Genomic DNA, 26,934 nt, shown 5'->3' with positions numbered 1-26,934 from the left:
AGTAGCAACCTTGTTTTTCTCGATTTACATCAGATCTCTGTTGTTTAAGCATATTTTTCTCGTATGTTGTATTTACTTACTTTGATAATAGTTACGAATCCATGAATTCAAATATTCCAGGGAGTCAGAGACCAAGATGGAACTCCCTAGAATCACAGAGATTTATGTCTATAAACTTGCTTATTATATTTGTATTCATGGGGCTTTGAAGGCACAGTGTCAGCTTTTTGCCTAGACTCTTTTCATCACTTCTCCCTGTTGGGGTTGCACTACATGCTGTGTGTGACCTCCAGAGATTCCTCAAGCTGTATGCAGAGAGTAAATTGAATCTGAAAGCTTTATTAGACAAGTATGTCTTTTAGCTGATAGTGGCGAATGTCAGTTGTACTGAAAAAAATAAAACTTATGAAACTCAGTCCTGACCTTGAAAAGATCTCCAATCAAGATTCAATTCTGAACTGAACTTTTATTTGTTAGATACAGTCCATATGAATGAAAACCAAAGGTATGTGCTTCATTGGAGAAGGGGGGGAAATTACCCAGAAAAATAGCTGACTTGGTGAAGTATAGATTGATTTAAGAATAAAATGATACTATGATTAGCAATTCTTCCCTTTTATAGGAAAAAGGGTAAAAAAAGCTCTTCCTTTATCAGTAGCAGTTCTTTGGAAATATTGAATCCAAGAATGAAAGATTAGTCTCTTCAAAAATAAAGGCATTATACCCAGAAATATGAGATAAATCTGAGGTATTTTATTGTCAAATCATCTCAAGTCAAGTTCAACAAGCATTTGTTAAGTGCCTATTATGTGCTGGGGTTTCAGTTAAATGCCACACATAAAAAGAAAAGTCAAAAAATGCAATTTCAATGAAATGCCTTTATCTCCCTTTGGAGAAACTCTTCTGAGGTTAACTCTCCAGAGTCATAATTGGTAATTATTCCACCCAGGGCAAAGTACCAAATGGAACAAGCTGACCAAAATGCATCTGAAAATCACTTTTTTCAAGATAATTTAAATTTTAAGATAGGGAAGGGTGAGAAATTTTAGGCAAATATCTAGACTCCAGGATCCAAGGTCTTGTCTGCAAGAGATACTAAGATAACATCTTAAAGATTGAAGAGAAGTTCCCAGACACAGGTCCCTAAAGGAAAGGAAACTATGATAACATGGCTACTGCTGGGGAAGCTACTAAGTGGTAGCTTCCTATTTTCCTTTTATTAATGGTGATGTTCCATTTTTCTTCCTAATTAAATGTGTTATCAGTGTTGTCTGGATCTTGATGACCTGGAGCCAAGCTCTGATGGTCACATCTTAGTTATGACCATGCTTTCTTTAAATAACTGTTGAAAAATGACTACAGAGACATTAAAGAGGTGTGTGTGTGGGGGGGTGGGAAATGCTAGAATCTTGATTTTTTTCCCCTAGTATAGAAGCAACTCACATGCAACAAGATATTGTAGAACAATTAGAATAGACCTTAAATCAAGGAAGATCCTGATTCAGGTCATGCCTCTAACATAGAACAGCTATGTGAACACATAAAAGTCACTTAAACTTGCACTACTCTAGGCCTACACTTTTTTATTTTATTTTTTTAATTTCATTTATTTAATATTCTGAACAGCAAACACAAAATCAAATGAACATTTCCACACAGTAGAATTTAAAAAATAAAGATTTTACAAGAAACTATGAATTTCTATTATGTACAGCTTACTTTTAATATAGTATATACACATTATATATTTTATTATATATAATATATACATTGCATGTTGTTTTCCATATATTATATTAAATAAATATTATATATATTCATCAATAAAAATATAACTTTCAAAGTTGACCTGATTGTCAGTAATTCTTTCTGTCTTTCCTTCTGCTCTCTTTTAAAGATAAAATGCTTCTAAGACCATCTCTTTTTTTTTTTTATTGATTATCCTATTCCTAGCCTCACTGTTCCTTCCAGTCAACCCTCAACTGAACAATAACCAAAAGGTATTCTGGTAATAAATATTCAAAGTGAAGCAAACCAAATTCCTATATAGATTATGTCTAAGGATAGATGCAGAGAAGGTGCAGACCTGAATTGTTAGAAGACGTTTCCTATAATAATTACAGGTCTGGTGGTATCCTTAATAATTTTATATCAACATATTCAAGGATAGGTTGAACCTGGCTAAAACCACAAAATTTTCTTTACAATTTGGAAAAGAGGAACAACATAAACACAGCAAATATTGAGAAAGAACTTAAAGGTAATATTTATGATGATGCAAAACTCACTAGATAGAAGAAAAAAAGCAGATTCATAGATTTAGAACTGAGAAGGGCCTCTACAGTCATTTAACCTTTTCATTTTCCAGATCATAAAATCAAGAGTTATAGAAATGCATTTCTCTTTTTCCATTAATGATTTGACAAGCAGAAATGACTGAATCACAATAATTTGTATTACATTAGAGGTCTATCCTGACTAAAATCACGATAATACATTGTTTAATAATGGTATATAATGACCTAAAGAAGAAATCTTCCAACTTTTTACATCTTTAAAAAGGGTAAATATGTTACATACCCTTTCAAATGACTTTGAATTCACAAGATTTTGACAAGTATTCATCAATTCTTCATCATGAAATGTTATATCACATTTAATGTTAAGCACACCTTTAATGAACAGTCCATTTTTTTCTAAATCTTGCCTTGGTCATAGCCCACATATTTTCAATAGATTTTAAATCAGATGAATTGGAGTATGTTTATCTTTTCTCAAAAAGAGCATTTTCCAACCTTTCATGATGTGTGGCACAGTATTCTATTTCCACTTGGAAATTTCTGTAGATCTGGAACAAAAATGCTTCTCTGTATGCCACTAAATCCACCAGATTTCATCATTTTTCAATAAGAGACCTCCAGGTCTACTAGAAGTGAAACATTTCTAAAACATTTTGTGGGTTATTGTTTTACAATCTGATGAAGAAAGACAGTTTCTATAGATAGAGCTGGATGCTTCTGACAAAGTCTTTTTTTTATTTCTTGGTCTTCATTATTCCAGTCTTTATATTGCCTTCCCAGTAGGAAGTTTATTTGTTTGCTTGTTATTATTTTTCTCTTCTTAGCAATGATTAGCAACTTGTTTTATTGGCTTTTTTGCTATTCTTCAATTTCAACTACCTTATAGAGGAATGATTCTACCTACCAGGTCCCATTATATCTTCGTTTCTTTTCTGAGGATTAACTAGGTAATTTTCAAATACAATTTGAAAGTTCTTGGCATTGTTTTTCATTTTCATTTAAATTTTCATTTTTAAACACATTTGCTTTTACTCATAGACATAATTAAGCCTATTTCTTTGTGGACTTGAATAATTCTTGAAATCCTTGAATTATCAATACCAAAATCTCTTCATATATACTGTCATTTAAGTATACTCTTTCAAAAGCAAAACTTTTGTCCATTTCCAAGGAGTAATAGTCAATTTATTTTTTAGTTTTTGCAAGGCAATGGGGTTAATGGGGATTTGCCCAAGATCACACAGGTAATTATTAAGAGTCTGAGGCTGGATTTGAACTCCTGACTCCAGGGCTAGTGCTCTATCCACTTTGCCACCTAGCTGCCCCATAATAGTCATTCTTTTTTCTTTTTTTCCCTTTTTTTCTTTTTTGCAAGGCAAATGGAGTTAAATGGCTTGCCCAAGGCCACACGGCTAGGTAATTATCAAGTGTCTGAGACTGGATTTGAACCCAGGTACTCCTGACTCCAGGGCTGGTGCGCCACCTAGCTGCCCCTCCACTGAGCCACCCAGCTGCCCCTATAGTCATTCTTAATAAAACTTAGAATTTAAAACAAAATAAAAGAAAACATGGAAATGTATATGGCACAAAATTTGTCATTCATCTGATAAAGAAGGTGGTGAAAAACAGTTTTGCCCAGTTTCATCTGGACCAAGTCTGATTATTTGAGTTAGACTATTATAAGTAGAATCATACCACACAGTGCTGTCACATATTAAAATCATTATGTGTCCCAAGTGATAAAGACACCACTGTACTCTACCTTATTAGCAAAATGAAGATTCTCTTCATAAAACTGTTTTCCAAGGGTTTTCTTAGAATTAGTGGGAGAGGTATTTAACCTTTCCATAACCTTACAGAACAGAAAACTACTCTCTAATATATGTGCAATATGGACACAATTTCTCTCTAGAATCTTTTATTTATTCTTTTTTTTTTTTTAGATTTTTGCAAGGCAAATGGGGTTAAGTGGCTTGCCCAAGGCCACACAGCTAGGTAATTATTAAGTGTCTGAGACCGGATTTGAACCCAGATACTCCTGACTCCAGGGCTGGTGCTTTATCCACTGCACCATCTAGCTGCCCCTGTAATCTTTTATTTAAAAGAAAAACAAAGTTTAGATTTTTTAGTGGAGTTATTAGGGTGTGTGTGCGTGTGTGCGTGTGTGTGTGTGTGTGTGTGTGTGTGTGTGTGTGTGTGTGTGTGTGTTTGTTGAGGTATGTCTAGATTAAAAAAAATAAGTTATATCTCAACACCTATTGATTCAGAGGAACACATACATTATCCTCCAAACTATTATATAGGCTCTAGAAACATGAAAATAATTGCAAATAGTTCTAGCTTCCCCTTGCTGATATATGTAACAGAGTAGTAATATGCCATGGTGGATACCAATCTAAGGAGTCCAAGTCCTGTTTCTGACAAATACTAGCTAGCTATGGGAGTCTGGTCAAGTCATTTAATGTCTCAGACTCTCTTTTGTGACTCTAAGATTCTTTATTACTGTACTCCATCAGTGTTATAAATTTATTTATGAGGGGCTCTACACATCAATGGCATAATGCAAAGAGGTATCATCTAATAATACATTTCCTAGAGATCTCAAGTCGGGCTACTATATTAGTAAAATTTTACAATATAGCAAGGTTAAGACATTTGTTCTAGAGCCAAACCTTTATTATCTGTGGTAATGGAGGACATGGATAATTGAAATCCTCTAATAATCTGAAAACTTCATTTAGTCATTAGTTTCAAACCTCCTCCCCCATAAAACTCTTTGCCACTGCTTCTGACAATTGAAAATTGACTAATTGGAGCCTCTCTTCCTTTACCTGTTCCTGCTCTCCCTCTCATGGAATTAATAATCAAGCAATAAAACTGTCAAGAGGTCAGAAGGGAGAGGGAAAAAAAGAGCTGCATAATCCACAAAATGGATAATTAACCTCTGAATAATAGAGATTTCACTGTATATCACTGTCCTTCATATTAAAAAGTGGTACTGCTGATGCTGTGATTTCTCATATACAAGACTGATTAAAAAGACTGATGTATGGCCAGGAGTCCCATGCTGCCTGGATAAAATTACTTCCCCCCCTCCCCCCTTAACAACGGACTTGAGCCTGCTAGGTATCCAATTTGCTTTTATGACTCTTAACACTAACTAGCATGTGGTATGGTATGTTCTATCAGATTGTAAAATCTCAATGCATATCATTTGATATATATTTTTCTCCTGCCAAATCCCAGGTAGTTTGAGAAATCCAGAGAGAGGATATGGATTTAATTTTGTAAATTTGTTAGGTGGCTCCAAGGTCTGGTGCAGAATATTCAACCATGGATTTGAAGACGTTTGACTATTTACAATGAGTTGTTTGTATCTAGGCAATTAAAATGATCAAAAGTGTGGAATCATTTTATACTTTTAATTTTTTAACATCAGATTTCACTTTCCTAAAGGTAACAAAGCTGGCTCCTACATCCCTTGACAGGTAGCTTCCTTGTCTTTTTTTTACTGTTTTTCTTCATTTTCACAGAGGACCAATAATATCAAGATGGTAATGCCTTGACTTGCAATTGAATTGATTAAGTGAGGTAGGGCTGTTCAAAGTCATCAACTTCACTTTCTTCTCCAGAGATCTGGAGGTTCCGATGATTAGCTATGGGTCTGGATACCCATGGTATATTTTAAATTCATACAATATCTAGAATTACAAAGGAAACTAATAATATTAGATTTTTTTTAATCTAAGGTGTTTCCCAGGTCTCAGTTTGTCAGAAGCAACATCCATTTAGTGACTAAAGGATAGGTCAGAATTAAGGCAAAAAATTGTCTTGTTTGAATTCCCAAAAGAATCAGTCTGGAAGAGGAAGACCTTCAGAGTTTCTCACCAGAACAGAAGGTTATACTCAGTCACTTAAAGGTATGGAGCATTGGCCTTGGAATAAGGAGGATAGGAATTTGAATCTAGCCTCAGATACTTACTAGCTGGGGGATCTTGGGCAAGTCACTTAACCCTGATTGCTTTCCATTCAGGGTCATCTTCAATTGTCCTGTTTCATTCCTAGACCCAGATGACTCTGGAGGAGAAAGTGAGGTTGGTGACTTAGCACAGCATCCTCCTCACTCAAATCCAATTCATATGCTTGTCAAAGTATCATCGCCCTGATGTCATGATCTTTTTGAATAAAGGACAAAACACACTTGCCCTTGTCACTTAGGGGATTTCTAGCCATAGCACCCCCTAGCTGGAAGATCAACTAAGATGTTTTCTGAAGAATACCTGAATCACCACATCTTGCCCTGTTGACCAGATATATTTACAAAGGAAGATAACAGGGGTAGTGACCAGAGAAGCAAAGTCCCAATATAACCTTATTGCATATCCTATATTAGGACAAAGTAAACTTTGATTTATTAACTGTTCAGTGACTTGTGAGTACCTCATTTCTTCTCAAATGGAACTTGAATGGGATATGGGCATTAAGGCTGCCCCTAGCAATTGTCATCACAATCTAATCCATAGAAATCATTTTAAAATTGTCCAGTTTGCACTCAGTCTGGTATAGACAGTTAAAAAAAAAGTTGTCAGCAGGGACAGAAATAGGAAATTGGGCTGGGGCTGGGGCAGATGGCTCTCCTTCAGTTTGTGCATTTGCTGTTCTTGAATAGAATGGGGGTTTGGAATCAGAGGAAGAAAGAAAAATGTGTGGATGGGTTGATATCTTTTCCCAGAATTATAGTGGCTGAAAAGCTTATACAAACTGAATTCAAAGCAGAAAAGGAAATATATAGTAAGGAAACATATGGATCAAAATTAGCCTGTATAAAAACAAATACAAACCCAATAAACTGACCTGAACTTAGAGTTCATTTTCTTTTATATAATTCAGTTCATAGTGAATGATAAAGGAGTTTTATAAAGGAGAAGCTTGATATTTAATGAAAACCACCTTAAAAATTCAAATGGGAACAAACAAATAACATCCTGAGTCATTCCTTTTTCTCTTTTCCAGTTAAGGGTTTAATAGCATGCTTTCCCTGCTTTTCATAATATATGACACATTCCAATGTCTTTCCATCTAGCTCTTCTCGCCAAAGCAACATAATATAGTCTGATGCCATGCCAAAAGCATATCCAAACAGGACTATATATATGCTCCTTTATATTTTGTGTCAGGCAATACATAATGCAAGTAACACAAATACAGTGAAGTTGCTCCTAATCTTTGAGGAATTTCCATTTAAAGCTGACTGTAGATAAAAAAAAATTCTATATCTGTAACCACATTCCCTTTTTTATTTTTTTAAATGACATTTAATGGTTTCTTCTTGCAACAGTGAAAAACAAAAAGTTTTAAAATGCCATAGATTGGAGTAATTAGTTGACTATTGAGGTTTTGAAATTTGATGGTTGATAAAGGAATTGTACATTTTTTTCTTTAAGTGGAAATGTCTTTGCTGTATTTTATAAGGAATATCTCAGAATAAAATTATTTATCTGAGGAGAATGATATATATATATATACAAATTAAATCTTCAAAGATTAATAAGTTTGAATAATAGCTAATATTTGTATAATGTTTACAAATGCACTCTAAAATATTATTTAATTTTTTCTTCACAACACAGAGGAAGGGTTGGTACTATTTTTGGCATTATTTTGCAGGTGAGGAATTAAGACAAAAATAAGTTAAGCAACTTGTCCAGGGTCATACAGCTATTGAATATCTAAGATTGAATTTGAAAGAATTTTTATTCTTTTCCATAATTTTGCATTATTTCTTTCCACATTTAAAAAAATGGATCTTTATACAAGTTACTTTAAAGTCTTCATTACTTTTTTTTCTTTTTAGTTTTTGCAAGGCAATGGGGTCAGGCGGTTTGCCCAAGGCCACACAGCTAGGTAATTATTAAGTGTCTGAAGTCAGATTTGAACTCAGGTACTCCTGACTCCAGGGCCGATGATCTATCCACTGTGCCACTTAGCCACCGCATCTTCATTACTTTTGAAACAGAAAAGCATGTAATTTTTTTCTTATGGTTTTGAGAATGCTAAATCTAACCATTTTGCTTATATGGTGGTAACTGTTAAAAACTGGGGCAAGATTATGAACTCTATCTAGAAGGGACACAAATATCTAAGTAACTTGCTCAAGGTTGATGAATTCTGCTTTAATTAATTCTGAGAAATGTAGATAGCTTTAGGTACAATACACTTTTATTAGTTCCCAGAACTGAAGTGTGTCTTGTGTGCCATAGTATGAGAGAAGTATTTCATGTTGCCTTTGTTCTCAATTTCATTATACTTCAGTGGAAAACCTTGAATCAGAGATGGTCAGAACTGGGTCATAAGAAGTAATTATTGACTGTCTCACTGACTGACAAAAGGCCATGGGTCATTTACTCCAGTGTCTCTATGTGTCATTGACCCCTTTGACAGTACGGTAAAGCTGATAGACCCATTCTTTGTATATTTTAAATTCATACAATATCTAGAATTACAAAGGAAAAATAATATTTAAATACAGATGGAATTTTCTCTAAGTTTATAAATCCTTAAAATCTATCAATGAACTCTGAATTCTTGATCTATTTCTAAATTCTCATTTTAAAGATGAGGATACCAAGGCCCATTGACATGAAAGATGTCATCCAAAGACAGATTGAAAAATCAGGACTAGGATTCCCAGTCTCTTGATTTCTAGTCAATTGTTCTCTGTATTGTATCCCAGGTGTAATAATGTCAGGAGTTTATTTTTATTAAAATAAACCCACAGTATATTACATTGTAGTTATGACATGCAAACTTACAGAGATGTTTAGTTGTTAGAATGCCAGATAAAGTCATTTTTTTTCAAAATTAAAATTTGGAGGAGGCAAACTACAAGTGTGGTTTAAAATGTAATCCTTTCCATTTCCCAGTCTCTTATCTAATGACCCCCAAGGTAAGGAGAGAACCGGCAGCTCTCTCTAGTGGTAATATTTTGCAGTTCCTGGTTTTGCAACAAGGGAGTGGAAACGATAGGAGAGGAAATGAAGAATAAATGGGAAGTCAGAATTATGGAAAATAGAGTTCCTCTGGCCCCTGAGTCATTTACCAGGGTATCTTAAGTCCCTGGAAAAGAACTCTTAGAAAACCATTTGTATGTAAACAAGGCAGGGACTCCCTGACTCCTCCTGAGTGTATGTGAGACTGTATGTTTCCATGATATCAGCAAGATCTAAGAATCTTTATAGAGTAGGGGCTGAGTCCTCTTCTGCATTTTGCAGCCTATAGCACAGTGGTGTGCACATTCTAAGGATTTTAAATGCATGTTGAGTCATCCATTCATTCATTAAAATGAAAAGAATTAAAGGCAAATGGGAGACAGCTGTGGGGATTATGGTATTCAGAAATTCTCTTTTCTCTCTTTAATGTAAATATGTATAAGTGATGGTTCACAGCATCAGAATTATGAATTGTTTATGCACCTGATTTTAGTCAAGTAGAAGAATCATTAAAAAAAATTTTTTAACTCTCCAAATGAAGCAACATGAAAGAATGGAATCTAGAGTTTACAAGTCACTCACAAGGGTAAAGCTGTTTTTGTTTTATTTTGTTTTCCTTTCAACGTTAGTTGTGTTTGGTGCTATTTCCTAATTATTTTTTTCAGACAATATACTGTGAACCCAGCATCACAAACTTCACACCAACTATTCATTCAGAATTAAACTTTAGAAGACAGAATACTCTTAGTAAATGTAGTATATCCCTCACAACCCTTTGAAGTCAATAATGTATATATTGCTGTTCACATTTTATAGAATATAGCTAACTTTTAAGTGATTCACTCATAACCCCCAAATCCTAGAACCTGAACTGCATAATAAGGTCTTTTGAAGCAAGTAAAATTTCTCTTTACACTATCTAATATTGCGAGTTATCAACTATATTATGTTATTATCAAATTAAAACAATTATATTAGCATTTACTGTATAGCAAAAACAATTCTGAATCTAATTTAATCTTTAATAACTCAGAAAACACTTCAGGTTCCTGCAATGGGTTAGGGTTATGGTTATGACAAAAATTGTTATTACATTATCACTATTACACACCAGGTAATAGAGATGTCTAGTTGCTAAAATTGGAGATAAATTTGCTTTTATCAAAATTAAATTTTGTACGAAGCAAATCACAAATGGAACGGGGTATCCTAGTCCTGAATCTACAGGTGATCACCTATATCATCTAGAAAAGTTAAACTGTTTCTCTGGGTCCCAATTTCTTCACCTGTAAATAGATCTGATAAGAACCAAACTACTATTTTAGAAAAACATCCTGAGAAATCCCAGTAACCATCTGTGATATCAACTTCTGGAGCACAATTCATTCATAAATTGAGAATGGTTTATGCATATTATCCAACTACAAAACAAATTCAAGTAGACAACAATATAGTACAAAATGAATGAGTATGTGCTGAGGAAACACAAATTTTCAGCTCATAAAAAGAAATGAACCTGACATAATCAGCTGAATACAGATCCTGACATAGCAAGTTGAGTGCCTCAGACTGACAAAAAAAATGATAATGCTTGCACATCATGTTCAGTCCCCCTATGTCACTGAAGAGAGCTCTGAATGTTCAGAAAACCCCAGGGAAACAACAGAAATACAATCCCTAAAGCTGCAGAGTGGGTTTTAATTCAAGTAGGTTCATATCTTCTTCTAAAATGTTTTCTGGCTGTTATAGCTATAACAAAATCTAATTAAGAATATTAGCATTAAAAGGTAAAAACCTGACTTGATTCATAAAACTTCTAATCATTCTTTGATCTTTGAAGACCAGGTATGGCAAGATCAAAATATTAATTCTGCCTAATTGTTAATTCTATTTTCCCTGCCCCCCCAACACCAACACACACACACACACACACACACACACACACACACACACACACAGAGCATCATTCCTCAAGCCTACCATTATATTAATGCTTCTTTCCCCTGGTGAACCAGAGTTGATATTGGATTCAAAGCCTCTAACTAGTGAATGGATTGAACATCAAATGAAAGCTGACTATATAAACTTTTATTATTTTTAGAAAAAACTAAAATATGGCTAAATGAAGATTTTTTTTTCTCTTCCTAGTCTACTTGGATGACTGATTAGTTTGTTTCTCTTCCTCTTGCTTCTTCTCTTCCTCCTTCTTCTCTCTCTCTCTCTCTCTCTCTCTTTCACACACACACACACACACACACACACACACACACACACACACACACACACACACACACACTTCTTTTTTTCTTTCCCCCTTTCCCTCTTTGTTTCCCCTTGCCCTCAAAATTTTCTCTTTAGGTTTTATTAATATTAATTAAAAAATATTTTTGTTGAATCTGTTCCATATCAAGACTTCTACTAAATAAATACTATTATTAAAAATCCATATATTTAGATAAGATATAATCTTCTTTATTAAAAAAAGAAAACTAATCTCACATGAACTATTACTCAAAATGGTATATACTTTTTACTTTTCATGCAGAATCTTTATACTTCTGGTTAATATGCTAACATCAAAGATAATATACTATAATGTACTTACAGATACCAGGAACAGTAGATGCAGATGCTACTCCCCTTATCTCTTCAAGTAAATGATTTACTGCCTTCCAGTCAGAGTTCAAGTCTTCTAATTTTCTCTTTAATAGAAAAGAATGCATTTTACTTATTAGGTAAACATCTTAAAGACATTTATTACATTATTTTATTCATTGCTTTGGGTTAAATTCTACATTTATACTTTTTTTATTTAAAATTAATTGACCTTGGGTTATTTCATTCATTGAGAGGTACTGTACAAAATTTAATCATTCATTACTTCTACAAATAGTCATTTAGTACTCATTGGACTCAAGCTATTATTTTAGATAAATTTAACTTAGGAACAAGATAGAATAATGATTTTTAAAAATCATTTACTCGTGTTCCTTTTGTGGACAGAGCTTATTATTTAAATAATACAAGAAAATCTCATTCCAATCTGGACTGGTAACTATTCTACAACTCAAAAGAAAGTTTGCTAGAAGTATTAGAAGTTAATTGGCTTGCCCAGGGGTCATAATAGTACTTTTCAAAGGCAGGTTTGAACTTATGTTTTTCTCAATCTGAGGCAGGATCTCTATCATTACTTCACCTTTGGTACTACAAAAAGATGAAAAAAAATGGCAGGAAATTTCAAAATCAATTAATGATCATTTTTGTCATCATATATGATCCTTTCCCTCTTTTTGGGCCATTTTTTTTGCATTCCCCCCTTCTTTTGTAATATCTCTTGATCTCTTGAGTGTCTTAAAATTATGACACTTCAAACAAATTTTTTCTCTGGCTATATTATGTCAATTCTGGTTATCATTTAAAATAAATTTAAATTTGCTGTATCAATTTCACTTTTTATGTAGTATGTTTCATATTGAGACATTAACAATTTGAACATGGTCATTCCATAGTCACTGATGAGTAGATATTGCTTTCAGTAACTCCAAGCTACTTCCTGCTGCCAAATTCCAGTATTTTTTTATCATCAATGTTCTCCTGGTGACACTATCATGGCTATGAATTATGGACTCCAACTAATCTCAAAAAGTCAAAATTATAGTTGACCCAAAGGGTAATGTAAAGAACCATACTGGTTATAAGTAAAAAATCACCATCAGGGAGATATAAAACTGGAAATGTTGTGGTATCTATCACATAGTAAGTATAAAGACTAACAGATGGTGAGGCCAAGTGTTGTACAGCTATCCTTGAAATATAAAGAGAGCCAAAAGGACATTCCTAGCACAGTAGGTAGAAACTACAAAAGATTTGTGACTGTGCCATAGAAAAGAATACAAGAAGATGGGGAGGCATGGTTAGACTGTGATGATGTATAAGAGTATCAGTACTATTTAGCTAAGAGATTCAATCAGTATATTTCATTGAACTATATACTGTATAATATTTTATTAAGTTTTACTATACTGTATTACATTATTAATTACTATGTTAGATTACTTGAGGGGAATAGATTTGTTTTTGTTTTTGATATAGGAAGCTCCCAATGAAAAAACTTGTATTAATGCAGGTCAGCAACAATTCTAATTATAAAACTTTACTTTTAGAGAACTGTCTGGGGCATTGGTAGGTTAAATGGCATACCAATGGTTGCATAAAGAATATGTGTCTCCGAAGCTGTGCCTGGACATTAAGTACTGCCACTTTTTTTAAGGTTTTTGCAAGGCAATGGGGTTAAGTGTGGCTTGCCCGAGGCCACACAGCTAGGTAATTATTAATTGTCTGAGGCCAGATTTGAACTCAGGTACTCCTGACTCCCGGGCCAGTGCACGATCCACTGTGCTGCCTAGCTACTCCAATACTGCCACTTTTTAAAAAATTTAATTTTTTTTTTAACATTCTCTTTTTAAATTTTGAGTATCAAATTATTTCGCCTTTTGCTTCTCCCTGCACCTACTAATAAGGTAAGCAAAATTAGTTACACAGGTGAAATCATGCAAAACATGTTTGTCCATTTTAGAAGAGGACCAATGACAGTACAGGATGTTACCTTGACTTGTATGGGAACTGAATTTAAATGAGGCAGAGTTGTACATAACACTTGCTTCAGCCAACTCCAAAGATGCTGGAATAAATTGTTTTCATTTGACCATCTTATCAGGGGAAGTCTTTTCAAGCTTGGAATAGACCCCTGACTCCCCCCCCCCCCCCCAAATCAATGATGTATTTGAGAGTCATTGGTTATCCTCAATTATTTTAATTATATAATTACTAAACATATATATATATATATATATATATATATATATATATATATATATAATTATATTGTATAATTGGTTTATACCATCTACCTAGACAGAACTGGGACATGGTTGCTGTGCATGCCTTGGAAACTTGGGAGTCATTGGCTCCAAGAAAATTGTGACAAATGGACACCAAAGGTGGATAAGCAGCCCGCAAAAGATCTCAACAAGCCTTCACAAGAGAGGTACTTGTCCTCCTTGGCATCTGGGTGGTACAATAAATAGAGTGCCAGGTCTGGAATCTGGGAAATGAATTAAAATCTAACCTCAGACACTATGACCCTAGATAAGTCACTTAACCCTGTTAGCTATAATTTTCTCATCTGTAAAACAGCTGAAGAAGGAAATAGCTAATTCTGAAGCTGATTTTCTAGGCATTAAATATTGCCACTTATTAAAAAAATTAATCTTTTTTTAACATTCTCTTTTTAAATTTTGAGTACCAAATTATCTCACTTCTCACTTCTCCCTGCACCTACTAAGAGGGCAAGCAAAATGATATCAGTTACACAGGTGAAATCATGCAAAACATGCGTTTTGTCCTTCATATTGAAAGTCTTTGATAAGAAAACCCCAAAAGGGATTTCTAGGCAGAGACAAGAAGACAGTGTAAAGTGAACATGCTCCTGGAGCTTTTTCCTACCAAAGATAAATGAAGTCTCTGCATGGACCTTAAAGCTACAGATCCTACCAAGAAAAAAGGAAGATCCAAAGAAATTTTTAGTAGTTGGCATCATAAAGGATATTCAGTGAAGGTCTTTCTCTTTGGGGGAAAAAGGGAAGTAAAGGCAAGAGAGGCTGGAGAGGGGGAAAGCCAGAAAGAGGCTTTAAGCCACAGTGCAGTCCAGGTCCCAAAAGCTTGACAACAGTTAGATAGCAAGCCAGCAGGGAGGAACCCAACCCAAACAAAGTCTAAATCATGGGGATACTAGGGCAAAAGACAGGACTGGCTTAGGAACAGTTCACTGCACAGACAGAATATAGGCATAAAGGAGGAAATCTACCTCTTCAAAGGCAAGGCCTAGTCTGCATAGGCAACATCTTGGCCCATTATGACAAGCCAGGGATGAGACCTCAGTGCTAGCATAAAGAGCTTGGATCTATATACCCCAAAGCTCAGAAGTAGAGCTACAATAACAAACATGACCAAAAAAAGCTAAAAGAGCACACACTATAGAAGACTATTTTGCAGATAAAGATGATAACAGTGCCATGTCAGAAGAAGAAATCAGTTAAAAGTTATTCATGGGGGAAGTCTCAAAAGAGTCTATGAATTGGACTCAAATTCAAAAGCTCATAGAACTTAAAAAATAATTTGAAAACCAAAGAAAAGAGAAAGAAGAAAAATGGAAAAAAAAGAAATGAGTCATGGAGGAAAATTATGAAAAATTGACCAAAGGAATCAAATTCATTAAAAGTAAAAATAATCAACTGGAAAAGGAAACACAAAAGCTAACTAAAGAAAATAAAATCCTAAAAATTAGTATTGAAAAAATAGAAACCAATGAGTCTATAAGACTACCAGATTCCATCAAACAAAATGAAAAGGCTGAAAAAAAATTGAAGAAAATGTAAAGTACCTTTTAGGAAAAGCAAACAACCTGAAAAATAATTCCAGGAGAGATAATTTACAAATCACCATACTACTAGAAAGATTAGATTAAAAAAAACCCTGAAAAACATCATGTCCAAATCTGCTAAAACAAGAAGACAATGTAGCCATTGAAAGAAAACACAGAACCATACCAGAAAGAGATTCTAGAATAAAAATTACAAGGGCAGTTACAGTCCAATTCCAAAACTCTCAAATAGAGGAGAAAATTCTGCAAGCAGCAAAAAAGGAAACAATTAAACATAAAGGAAACACAATCAGTCTTATATGGGATTTCTCAGTCTCAACATTGAAGGCCCAGAAGACCTGGATACCATATAACAGAGGGATGACCTGGGATTACAGCCAAGAATTTACTAGCCTGAAAAATTCAGCATCTACTATCAGGGAAAAAGATGGATGTACAACAAAATAGAGGACTTTCAAAATTTCCTGACAAAAAGATCAGAACTGGACAGAGAATTTAATCACTAAATACACAAGAAATGCATGAAAAAGTGAATAAAAAGGGGAAGGGCAAAATAGAACAAAATGTTAGTCAAGACCATCAAATTGTATAGAACCCTAAAGTGAAAATATAACACTTTTAACTCTTGAGGATTATATTTCTCTTAGGTTAACTAAAGGGCTGAATATAATTGAAGAGATTGGATTTAGAGGATGTAGGTATGATGGGATTTTGTATCTCAATTGAACAGGTCCAAGATGATATCACTATGTTTGAGACAAAAAAATCCTGATGAAAAGCAGGGGTGTTTACTCTAAACTTAAGTGTATCAGTTTCCTTTGACCTACTCTAATCCCATAATTTACAATCAATTGTAAAATTCTTAAGTGAGATAGTAAGAGTGTTCCAGTACTTAGAGTCCTTTGAAATTCTTATAGTTAAGTAAATCAGGGTTGAACTTAATCCATAATTTACTTAACAAAGGGGTAAGTACCCTGGGGGGTGAGGGGAGTGTGAGAGAAAGTATGCTTGGGGGAAAGGGTACAAATAGTTCATGAAGTGATTTGGCTTTGGATGATACTTTGGCTCATGAGTATTCTGTGTCCTTGGAGGGTACTTGAAAAGGGGTTAAGGAAAAAAAATGACTATAATTTAATGTAATTCAAGACTCTTGAAAAGTGTACTTCTAATGAGACAGAAAAGGGGAGTTTACTTAGTGACTTTGAGGCAATTGCTGATTATCAATCAGTCAATCTATCGTGGTACTTTGACTACTTTGAGTTTATCAACAATCAATTAATCAACCTGTGATTAATGATACCTGATTAATAGTACTTGAGTGATAAGTAACACCAGGTAAAGAGGCACAAGGATTTATAATTTTAGGGAGAAAGAAGGGAGGGTATGAACACTGAGTAAATTCTATTCAATAGATTTGGCCCAGGGAGGGAATAATCCCATTTGCAATTAAAAATCTTTCCCACTCTATAGGGAAGGGGGAGGGTAGGAGAAGGGAAAGATAAAGGAAGAAGGGATTGATAAAAGGGAAGGTAAAGGTATAGGTAAAAATAAACTGAAAGTTAAAATTTAAAAGTTAAAGGGGAAAGGGAATAAAACTGGTGAGGAGGGATGAGAGGAAAGGAAAGAGAAAAATATAAATAGGGAAAGCTAGCATGAAGGGAAATACAGAATTAGTAATCGTAACTGAAAATGTAAATGGGATGAACTGCCCCATAAAATGGAAGGGGATAGCAGAATGCATTAAAAACCAGAATCCTACAATGTGTTGTTTATAAGAAACTCATTTGAAGCAAGAGATACACGCAAAGAAAAGTTAAAAGGATAGAGCAAAATACTTCAGTTGAAGCAAAAAAATCAGGGGTAGCAATCTTGATCTCAGATAAAGCAAAAGCAAAAATACATCTCATTAAAAGGAATAAGGAAACTACATCTTCTTAAAAGGCATCATAGATAATGAAACTATATCATGATTAAACATGTAAGCACCTTGTGGTATAGCATCCAAATACCAAGAGGAAAAGTTGAGTAAATTCAAGGATACATAGCAAAACTTTAATAATGGGGTACCTTAGCTTCCTTATCTCAGAACTAGATAAATTTAACCACAAAATAAACAAGAAGGAAGTTAAGAAGGTAACTGAAATCTTAAAAAACTTTGATATGATAGACCTCTGGAGAAAACTTAATGGGGATAGAAAAGAAAATACCTTTTTCTTGGTAGTACATGGTACCTATACTAAAATACTAGGACATAAAACCTTCTTATCAAATGCATAAAGGCAGAAATAATACATGCATACTTTTCAGACCATGATGCAATAAAAATTAAATGTAATAAAAGGTTTGTCCAGAAAGAGAAACCAAAAAGTAATAGGAAACTAAATAACTTAATTTTAAATAAGTGTATCAAACAACAAATCATAGAAATAATCAATAATTACATCCAAGATAATGATAATAATAAGACAACATACTAAAATTTATGGGATGCAGCCAAAACAGTTTTGAGGGAAAACTGTATCTCTAAATGTTTATATGAATAAAATAAAGAAAGAAGAGATAAATGAATTGGGTATGCAACTAAAATAAGCTAGAAAAAGAACAAATTAAAGATCTCCAATTAAATACCAAATTAGAAATTCTGAAAATCAAGAGAGAGATCAATAAAATTAGAAGCAAGAAAACCATTAATCTAATAAATAAAACTGAGGTTGTTTTATGAAAAAGCCAATAAAATAGATAAATCTTTGGTTAATTTAATTTAAAAAAAAGAAAGAAGATAACCAAATTATTAGTATCAAAAATGAAAAGAGTGAACTAATTACCAATGAGGAAGAAATTAAATAGATATTTTGCACAGCTGTATGCCAATAAATTTGAAAACCTGAATGAAATAGATGAATATTTATAAAAATACAAACTGCCCAGATCAACGGAAGAGGAAAAAGCATACTTAACCCCATTTCAGAAAAAAGAAATTGAAGGAACCATCAATAAACTCCTTAAGAAAAAGTTTCCAGGTCCAGATGGATTTACAAGTGAAATCTACCAACCATTTAAGAACAATACATTCCTGTTCTACATAAACTGTTTTTAAAAAATGGGAACAAGCATTCTGCCGAATTTCTTTTATGACACCAATATGGTGCTGATACGTAAACCAGGAAGAACCAAAAAAGAGAAAGAAAATTATAGACCAATCTCCCTAATAAATAGTGATGAACCAAATCTTAAATAAAATTTTAGCAATGAGATTATACCATGATCAGGTAAGAATTATACCAAGTAGGCAGGGATGTTTCAATATTAGCAAAACACTCAACACAACTGAATCATAGCAAACCCAACAAAAATCATATGATTATCTCAACAGATTCTGAAAAACCCTTTGATAAAATATGTCTATTCCTATTAAAAACACTAAGAAGTTTAGGAATAAATTGAATTTTCCTTAAAATAATAAATAGTATCTATCTAAAATCATCAAGAAACATTATATGTAATAGGGATAAACTTTGAGTAAGAGCAGGGGTGAAACAAGGATGCCCATCATCAACTTTATTATTCAATATAGTTTTGGACATGTTAGCTCTAGCAATATGAGAATAAAAAGAAATTGAAGGAATCAGAATTGGCAATAAGGAAACAAAGATTTCACTCTCTACAGGTGATATGATGGTACACATAGAGAACCCGAGAAAATCATCTAAAAACACTCCTTGAAACAATTAACAAATTCAGCAAAGTATCAGGATATAAAATAAACCCATGTAAATCATCAGCATTTCTCTCTCTCTATATGAAAAACAAAACTCAAGAGTGATAGAAAAAGAAATTCCATTTAAAGTAACTAGAAAACTGACATTAACTGGCATTAAATACCTGGGATTCTACCACCCAAGACAAACCCAGAAACTGTATGAAAACAATTATAAAGCACTTCTCACTCAAATAAAATTAGATCTAAATAATTGGAAAAATGACAATTGTTCATGTTTAGGTGATGCTAATATAATAAAAATGATAATTCTACCCCAATTAAATTACTTATTCGGTGCTACAATCAATCAAACTATCAAATAATTATTTTACAGAGCTAAAAAATAGTAACAAAATTCATATGGGATAATGAAAGGTCAAGAAGTGAAATAAAAAAAAATGTAAAGGAAGATGGCCTAGTTCTACTGGATTTAAAACTATATTCTATGGGCGGCTAAGTGGCGCAGTAGATAGAGAACCCACCCTGGAGTCAGGAGTACTAGAGTTCAAATCCAGCCTCAGACACTTAATTACCTAGCTGTGTTGGCCTTGGGCAAGCCACTTAACCCCATTGCCTAGCAAAAACTAAAACTAAATAAATAAATAAATGAACCTATACTATAAAGGGCAGTCAGCAAAACTGCCTGGTACTGGTTAAGAAAAAGAGTAATGGATCAGTGAATTAGGATAGGTTCAAAAGAAACAGTAGTAAATGACTACTGCAATCTACTGTTTGATAAACCCAATAGCTTCTGGGATAACAACTCACTATTTGACAAAAACTACTGGGAAAAGTGGGAAATAGTATGGCAAAACCCAGGCATAGACCCACGTTTCACACCCTATAGCAAAATAAGGTCAAAATAGATATAGGATTTAGTCAACAAGGGCAACACCATAGATAAATTAATAGAGCAAGAACTTATCTTTCAAATCTATGGAAAAGGGAAAAATTTATGATCAAACAAGAAACAGTACCGTATAAACTGCAAAATGAATGATTTTGATTATATTAAATTAAAAAGCTTTGGTACTAATAAAATCAATGCTGCCAAAATTATGGGGAAAGCAGAAAGTTGGGAAACAATCTTCACAAATAGGAGTTTTGATAAAGTCTCATTTCTAAAATATATGGAGAACTATATCAAATTTATAAGGTTGCAGGTCATTTCTCAATTAATAAATAGTCAAAGGATATGAATACATAGTTTTCAAATGAAGAAATTAAAGCTATATATAATCATATGAAAAAATGCTCCGAATCATTACTGATTAAAAAAATGTGATTTAAAACAACACTGAGCTACCACTTCGTACCTATCAGACTGGCTAAGATGACAAAAAGGGAAAGATCAATGTCGGAGAGGTTGTGGGAGGACTGGGACATTAATGAATTGCTGGTGGAACTGAACTGATCCAACCATTCTGGAGAGCAGTATGGAACTATGTCCAAAGAATGATAAAACTGTTTATACCCTTTAACTCAGCAATTCCAATTCTAGGCCTATATCCAGAAGAAATCATAAAGAATGGGAAAAGTCCCACATGTTCCAAAAATATTCATAGCAGCTCTTTTTGTAGAGTCAAAGAACTGGAAATTAAGGGGATGCCCATCAATTGGGGAATGGTTGAACAATTTATGGTACATGAATACCATGCAATACTATTGTTTTATAAGAAACCATAAATGGTTGGACTCTAGAGAAAATGGAATGAATTATAGGATCTGATGCTGAGCAAAGGGAGCAGAATGAAGAAAACAATGTATACATTAACAACAACACTGTGAGATGATCAACCCTGATGGATGCAGCAGCTCTCAATAGTTCAGAGAGCTAGGACAACCCTATTAGACCAGCTATGGACAAGGTTATCCCCATCCAGAGGAAGAAAAGCAAAACAAAACAAAACAAGTCCTTCTAAATCTGATAAACTCAACACTCACTTTTTTAAAAAAAAATATCTCTTATGTATTTCTTTCCCTTAATTATAATTCCTCATACCAAAAAAGACTATCTGTAAACATGTTTAACACAAGTATATATGTACAATTTTAATCTGACTGTTCACTGCTGAGAAGGGAGGGTGAAAAGAAATTTTGTAACTTAAAAATATACACAGGCATATGGATGAATGTTGAAAAAACTTTCATAACATGTATTTGGAAAAATAGAACATCAATTAAAAAAAAACCCAAATGGGTTCAAGATGAGTTTGATACAACTGAACCAGCAACTAGGGAAAATTAGAATTAGGTAGGAAAGTTAAAAAAAATTAGTGGATATTACGCCATTTAAAAACAAATTTCCATATTAGACACATCACAAAAAAGGACAAAAAATGAAAAAATATTTTTCAATTTGAATTCATAAGTTTTATCTGATTGTGGATAGCCTCTTTTTTTTATTATGAGCACTTTGGAATTATCTTGGATCATTGTACTGGTTAGAGTAACCAAATCTTTCACAGTTAATCATCTTTACAACAATGGTGCTATTGTGCACAATGATATACTGGTTGTCACTTTACATCACTTGATATAGGTCTTGTCATGGGTTTGGTTTTTGTTTTTGTTTTCTGAAACCATCACTCCTGTCATTTCTCATAGTATAAAATAGTACTCCATTATCATCATATTCCATGACTTGTTCAGTCATTGCTCAATTTCCCATTTTTTTTTGCCACCACAAAAGAGATGCTATAAATACTTTTGTATACGTAGTTCATTTTGCTTTCTGTGATTTCCTTGAGATACAGACATAGCAGTAGTATTTCTGGATCAGAAGGCAGTATTATAGTCCTTTTAGTACAGTTCCAAGTTATTATCCAAAATGGTTTAACCAATTCACAATTCCACCAACAGTATATTAGTGCACTTACTTTCCTTCATCCCTTAAACATTACCTCTTAGCTCATACTGAAAAATAAAGACTCTCTCAGTAGTTGGATATGTATACATATGTATACAAGATAGAGCAGATATTTAGAATATGAAGTCAATGTTAATGGTTTTTTTCTCCAGATACACTAATTAGTTTACAGTACCAGTTAGTTACACCAACTAGAGGGGAAAATATAAAGTTTTTGTGTTGTTGCTGGTAGAATGCTATTATCTATAAAAGTTAGGGGTATTAAAATATAACTGGTCAGATTATATTGCCAATTTTGATAGGACAAAGCTATCCTGGGACCTGATTCACCGTGACTTTCCTGTTGCATCTTCCATTTAACTGAGGTTAAAAAAAACACTTCCTGGGGTGGCTAGGAGGCACAGTGGATAGCCCTTGAATCAGGAGGACCAGAGTTCAAATATGGCCTCAGACACTTAATAATTACCTAGCTGTGTGGCCTTGGGCAAGCCACTTAACCCCATTGCCTTGCAAAAACCTAAAACAACAACAACAAAAAAAACCCCACCTTCTAATCATCAGAATTTGAGAATTCTCAGACTTGATGCTTAAAGAACACACTAATTACTGAATTTCAGATGGAAATGAAGGGGGAAAGAATAGACCAGTGAAGTGCCATTGCATGTTTTTTCTAAGTTTGAGGATTGTAAAACTTTTTAAAATGTCTAATGATTTGTGAGACTATCATTGTGCACCAACATCAAATCTAAACTAAGAGAATTCTTCAATTTGAGCAGCACCATTTGAAAGAAAAATGAAACAAAACAAATGCAAATGTGTACTCTGACACTGGATTAGGTCATCATTTGTATACAATTAAAAGCAGCCTAGGTGGCACAGAGGATGGAGCACTGGGTCTAAAAATCAAGAAGTCTCAATCTTCATGAGTTCAAATCTGGCCCCAGATACTTACTAACTGTGTAAGCCTGGATAAGTCACTTAATTCTGTTTGCTTTAGTTTCTCATCTGTACAATGAATTGAAGGAGACAAACTGTAAGAAGACAAACTTTTCCAGTAATTTTGCTGAGAAAATCTCAAATAGTCATGAAGAGTATGACATGACTGATATGAATGAATAAAAGCTAAAGCCTTTAACTATACTACAAGATATACATGATTCCAATGCAGTTAAATATTCTTGTAATGAATATCCAGAAACCACACTCTTAGTCTGAAACAATTAGAAATAAAAATGACAGTTATTACTAGTCCCTTTACAATGAAATATTAAGGAAATGCAATCTTTGAACTCGTTGAGTTCACATATTATCTTCATTCCTTTTCCTTTCTCTTATAACTAGAATATTTTCTATACTGTTGTTTTGTCTATGTGGGTCATTTGGGAACCATATGGTTTGTTTTGTGAGTTTGGTTTTTTAGAGCACCAAGGTAATCAACTGGGAACTGCTGATAGGAGTTAGAGGAAAGTTAATTCTGTTGTTCAGGAAAAGGGCAAAAATATAAATAGTTTAGCTCTTCCTTTTCTCTGCTTATGTTATAAATTATAGAGAGTATTTTTGCTATAGAGACCAGGAATAAATATACATATTTTATAAAGTATTACATTAGAGACATAGTTGGCATAGTGGAGAAGCACTGGGACTGGAGTTAAGGAAATCTTTGTTCAAATGTGACCTCAGATACTTCCTAAGTATGTGACTGAGCAAGTTACTTAATCTCTGTTTGCCTTAGTTTCCTCATCTGTAAAATGGGGTATATCAACAAAGCACTGTTACTGTGGTGTCTATCTGCAGAGTTATCAAAGTTGTTTTGTTATATGTAAGTCTTTATAATTGTATTATTTTTACACTTAAGTAAAGATTATATTTTCCCAATATTCCTTCTATATAGGAAACTCTAAAAGTCAACATTATCATGGAATAATCATAGATTTCAGGACTTGAAGTGTCTGAAAGAGATCATTTGGACTGAGAAAGGCCACTAGTAAATTCATTTGAAAGATAGTATAAGTAATGAAGTAATTTGATTAGGATGATAAATTTATTAAGTGAAAAAAGAGAGGATTAGAATCCATCTATTTTTATTTCATATATTAACCCCGACATTTTCTCACCAACTTATTTTATATATATATATATATATATATATACACATATATACACACACATAAACCTATATATGTTATATATGAATTTATGTATCAATATCTATATGCATGTGAGTGTATATATGTGTATAATCTATTTCTTTCTCTCTATCCATCTATCCATCAGATATTCATGAAATGTGGACAAAGTTACAAAGACTATTGGTGAAGGACTAGTCTAGTTAAATTTGGAAAAACTCATTGCCACCTTAATGAGAAGCTGATGAAATTTTAGGCTACAGGAAACTCCAGGATACTATTGCTAAATCAGTGAGGAATTCCAAACTGCAGGGATAAAAGGGAATTCTCTCTAGTGCGAAATTGCAGTTCTTACATGTATTCAAACCAACCTGATGGATATATCATTAATAATATTATGAAACCATATCCTATTATTTCTGGATGAGAACAAAAGGAAAGGTAAGGAAGTCTATAATATTTTGTGACAGAAAATGCTTTTAAACTTGTTAGGAGTCAAATAAATTTTCAAGTCTGGTGCTTCTGCAGAGATAATCCTGATTTCTCAAAAACTGTGCAAATAGTATTGCTTTGAGGGTATTTGCAAATCATATGACTGGGGAGGTACAGCAAGTAAAGTTTTTGGAAGCCTTGAATGCCATTTTTTGACTACTCCCAAGTGTCTAAATTGTTACTGTATATGTTTTTCTTTAACATTTGAAAATGTATATATTTTTCTCAATATTGTTGGATTTTTCCCATTAGAATATAATGTCCTTAAGGGTAATAACTATATTTGTTACTTTTATCTGCCTTTGTTGCTTGTATTTGTATTATAAGTGCTTATCATAGTGTTTAAAATTTTTTTCCATCTCTATCTGCCTAGCTACCACTCTCTGTCTCTCTCTCTGTCTTTGTCTCTGTCTCTCTGTCTCTAGCAAGTTTCTTCATCATTTCTCTAGCTGACACATTTTCCTCATAAATCATGTGATAACACTGAAATGTAGGGATTCTAAACCTTTTGTGTATGAATGGAGATAGAAGAGGGCCAGGAAGACTAGTTTGGAGGTTGTTACAATAGCCTTAATAAGAAAAGACCCAAACTAGAAACTTTCCATAGAAATGGAAAGGAAGAAGACAGATGGAATTTCCTGATCTCAGTTTCTTCATCTATAAAATGGACATAAAAATATTTATAACACCTACTTTATAGAGTTGTCATAAGGATTAAATGAAATAATGACTTTCTTACTAAATAGTGAACTATTATATAATGTCAGCTATTAAAAGTGTTAAGTTTTTTAAAAATCATTTTAGTGTTTTGAAAGTTCAATCAAACATGAAGAAAGGCACAGTTTTTGTTTTTGTCTTTCAATTCCTTGTGACTAGGATATAGAAGGCTCTGAATAAATTCTTTCTGAATTTAAATGAATTGGGTAGACACCTGTTTCAAATTGGAAGAGCTATGATTTATATTGTAGAAAGAATTAACCTTTTTGATATTGGAACACTGGAGTAATGTTAATCACGAAAAGATTGATTGAAAATTATTGACATCTTCTTAGGAAAAAATACATTATGTAAAACCCTTTCAATTCTTCCATAGAATGAAACCATAGAAGCTCATGATACAATTTTATATTTTGTACAATATCTTGCAATTGTAGGCAATCTATTTGACTGAATTACTGTAAGAAAAGCATTTTCCAAGCCCTGAAGTGCTCCAAACTGTTATTATTCTTGCTGTTATGGTGCTTTTGCTATTTCTTGTAACCAAAGTTTCCAATACCCCAATACTTCCTTAGTCTTTGTCATTAATGAAAAGAGGAGAAACAGTGGGAAATTTAGACCTTGTCTGGTCCCATTTTTAAATTATTCAGCAAGATACAAGTGGCTTCCCAAGAGACAAATATTTATGAGTCTTTTATAATTGGTCTAATTTACTTCTTCCAAGAGTATTAAGCATGCAGTGGATAGAGTACTGGCCCTGGAGTCAGGAGTACCTGAGTTCAAATCCAGCCTCAGACACTTAATAATTACCTAGCTGTGTGGCCTTGGGCAAGCCACTTAACCCCATTGACTTGCAAAAAAAAAAGTATTAAGAAGATTCTTTTGTTTTTCTAATTTTATTATGGCAAATACCTGTATAGAAAGTCGTTAAACATATATCCATATATGTGTATGTATGTGTATGTATACACATATGCAAAGGTTTTATATACATATGATACAATGTATAAACATGAAAACAATTTTAATAGAATAAGAAATCATAAATAGATTTAGTTATTTGTTTCAATGATCTTTAAAAGTTTCACATATTTAAGTTGAAAGGAAATAGAAACTAAACTTGATTTAACCACACAAACTATGTCTCATACCAGTCCCTCAATTAGAAATCTTTTATTTTAAGATCCATGAAATAGAATTAAAAATATTTTGTTAAAATTTGAAGTGTATTTGATGATT

At 33.3% G+C, this 26,934-nt stretch overlaps 1 protein-coding gene across 7 annotated transcripts in view; it reads right to left on the bottom strand.

Annotated features, from left to right (window-relative positions):
- DMD (dystrophin) overlaps positions 1–26,934 on the bottom strand; it is a 2,282,785-nt gene that overhangs the window by 761,417 nt on the left and 1,494,434 nt on the right. For all 7 annotated transcript variants that reach the window (XM_074220296.1, XM_074220284.1, XM_074220285.1 and 4 more), the window contains one exon: positions 11,895–11,991. In XM_074220296.1, the coding sequence (XP_074076397.1) occupies positions 11,895–11,991 (97 nt within the window). The remainder of the gene's footprint in view (positions 1–11,894; positions 11,992–26,934) is intronic.

Source organism: Macrotis lagotis, chromosome 1 (genome assembly GCF_037893015.1).
Source record: "Macrotis lagotis isolate mMagLag1 chromosome 1, bilby.v1.9.chrom.fasta, whole genome shotgun sequence".
NCBI classification, from domain to species: Eukaryota; Metazoa; Chordata; class Mammalia; order Peramelemorphia; family Peramelidae; genus Macrotis; species Macrotis lagotis.
The sequence above is the reverse complement of the archived record's forward strand: the minus strand, read 5'-3'. Positions and strand labels throughout refer to the sequence as shown.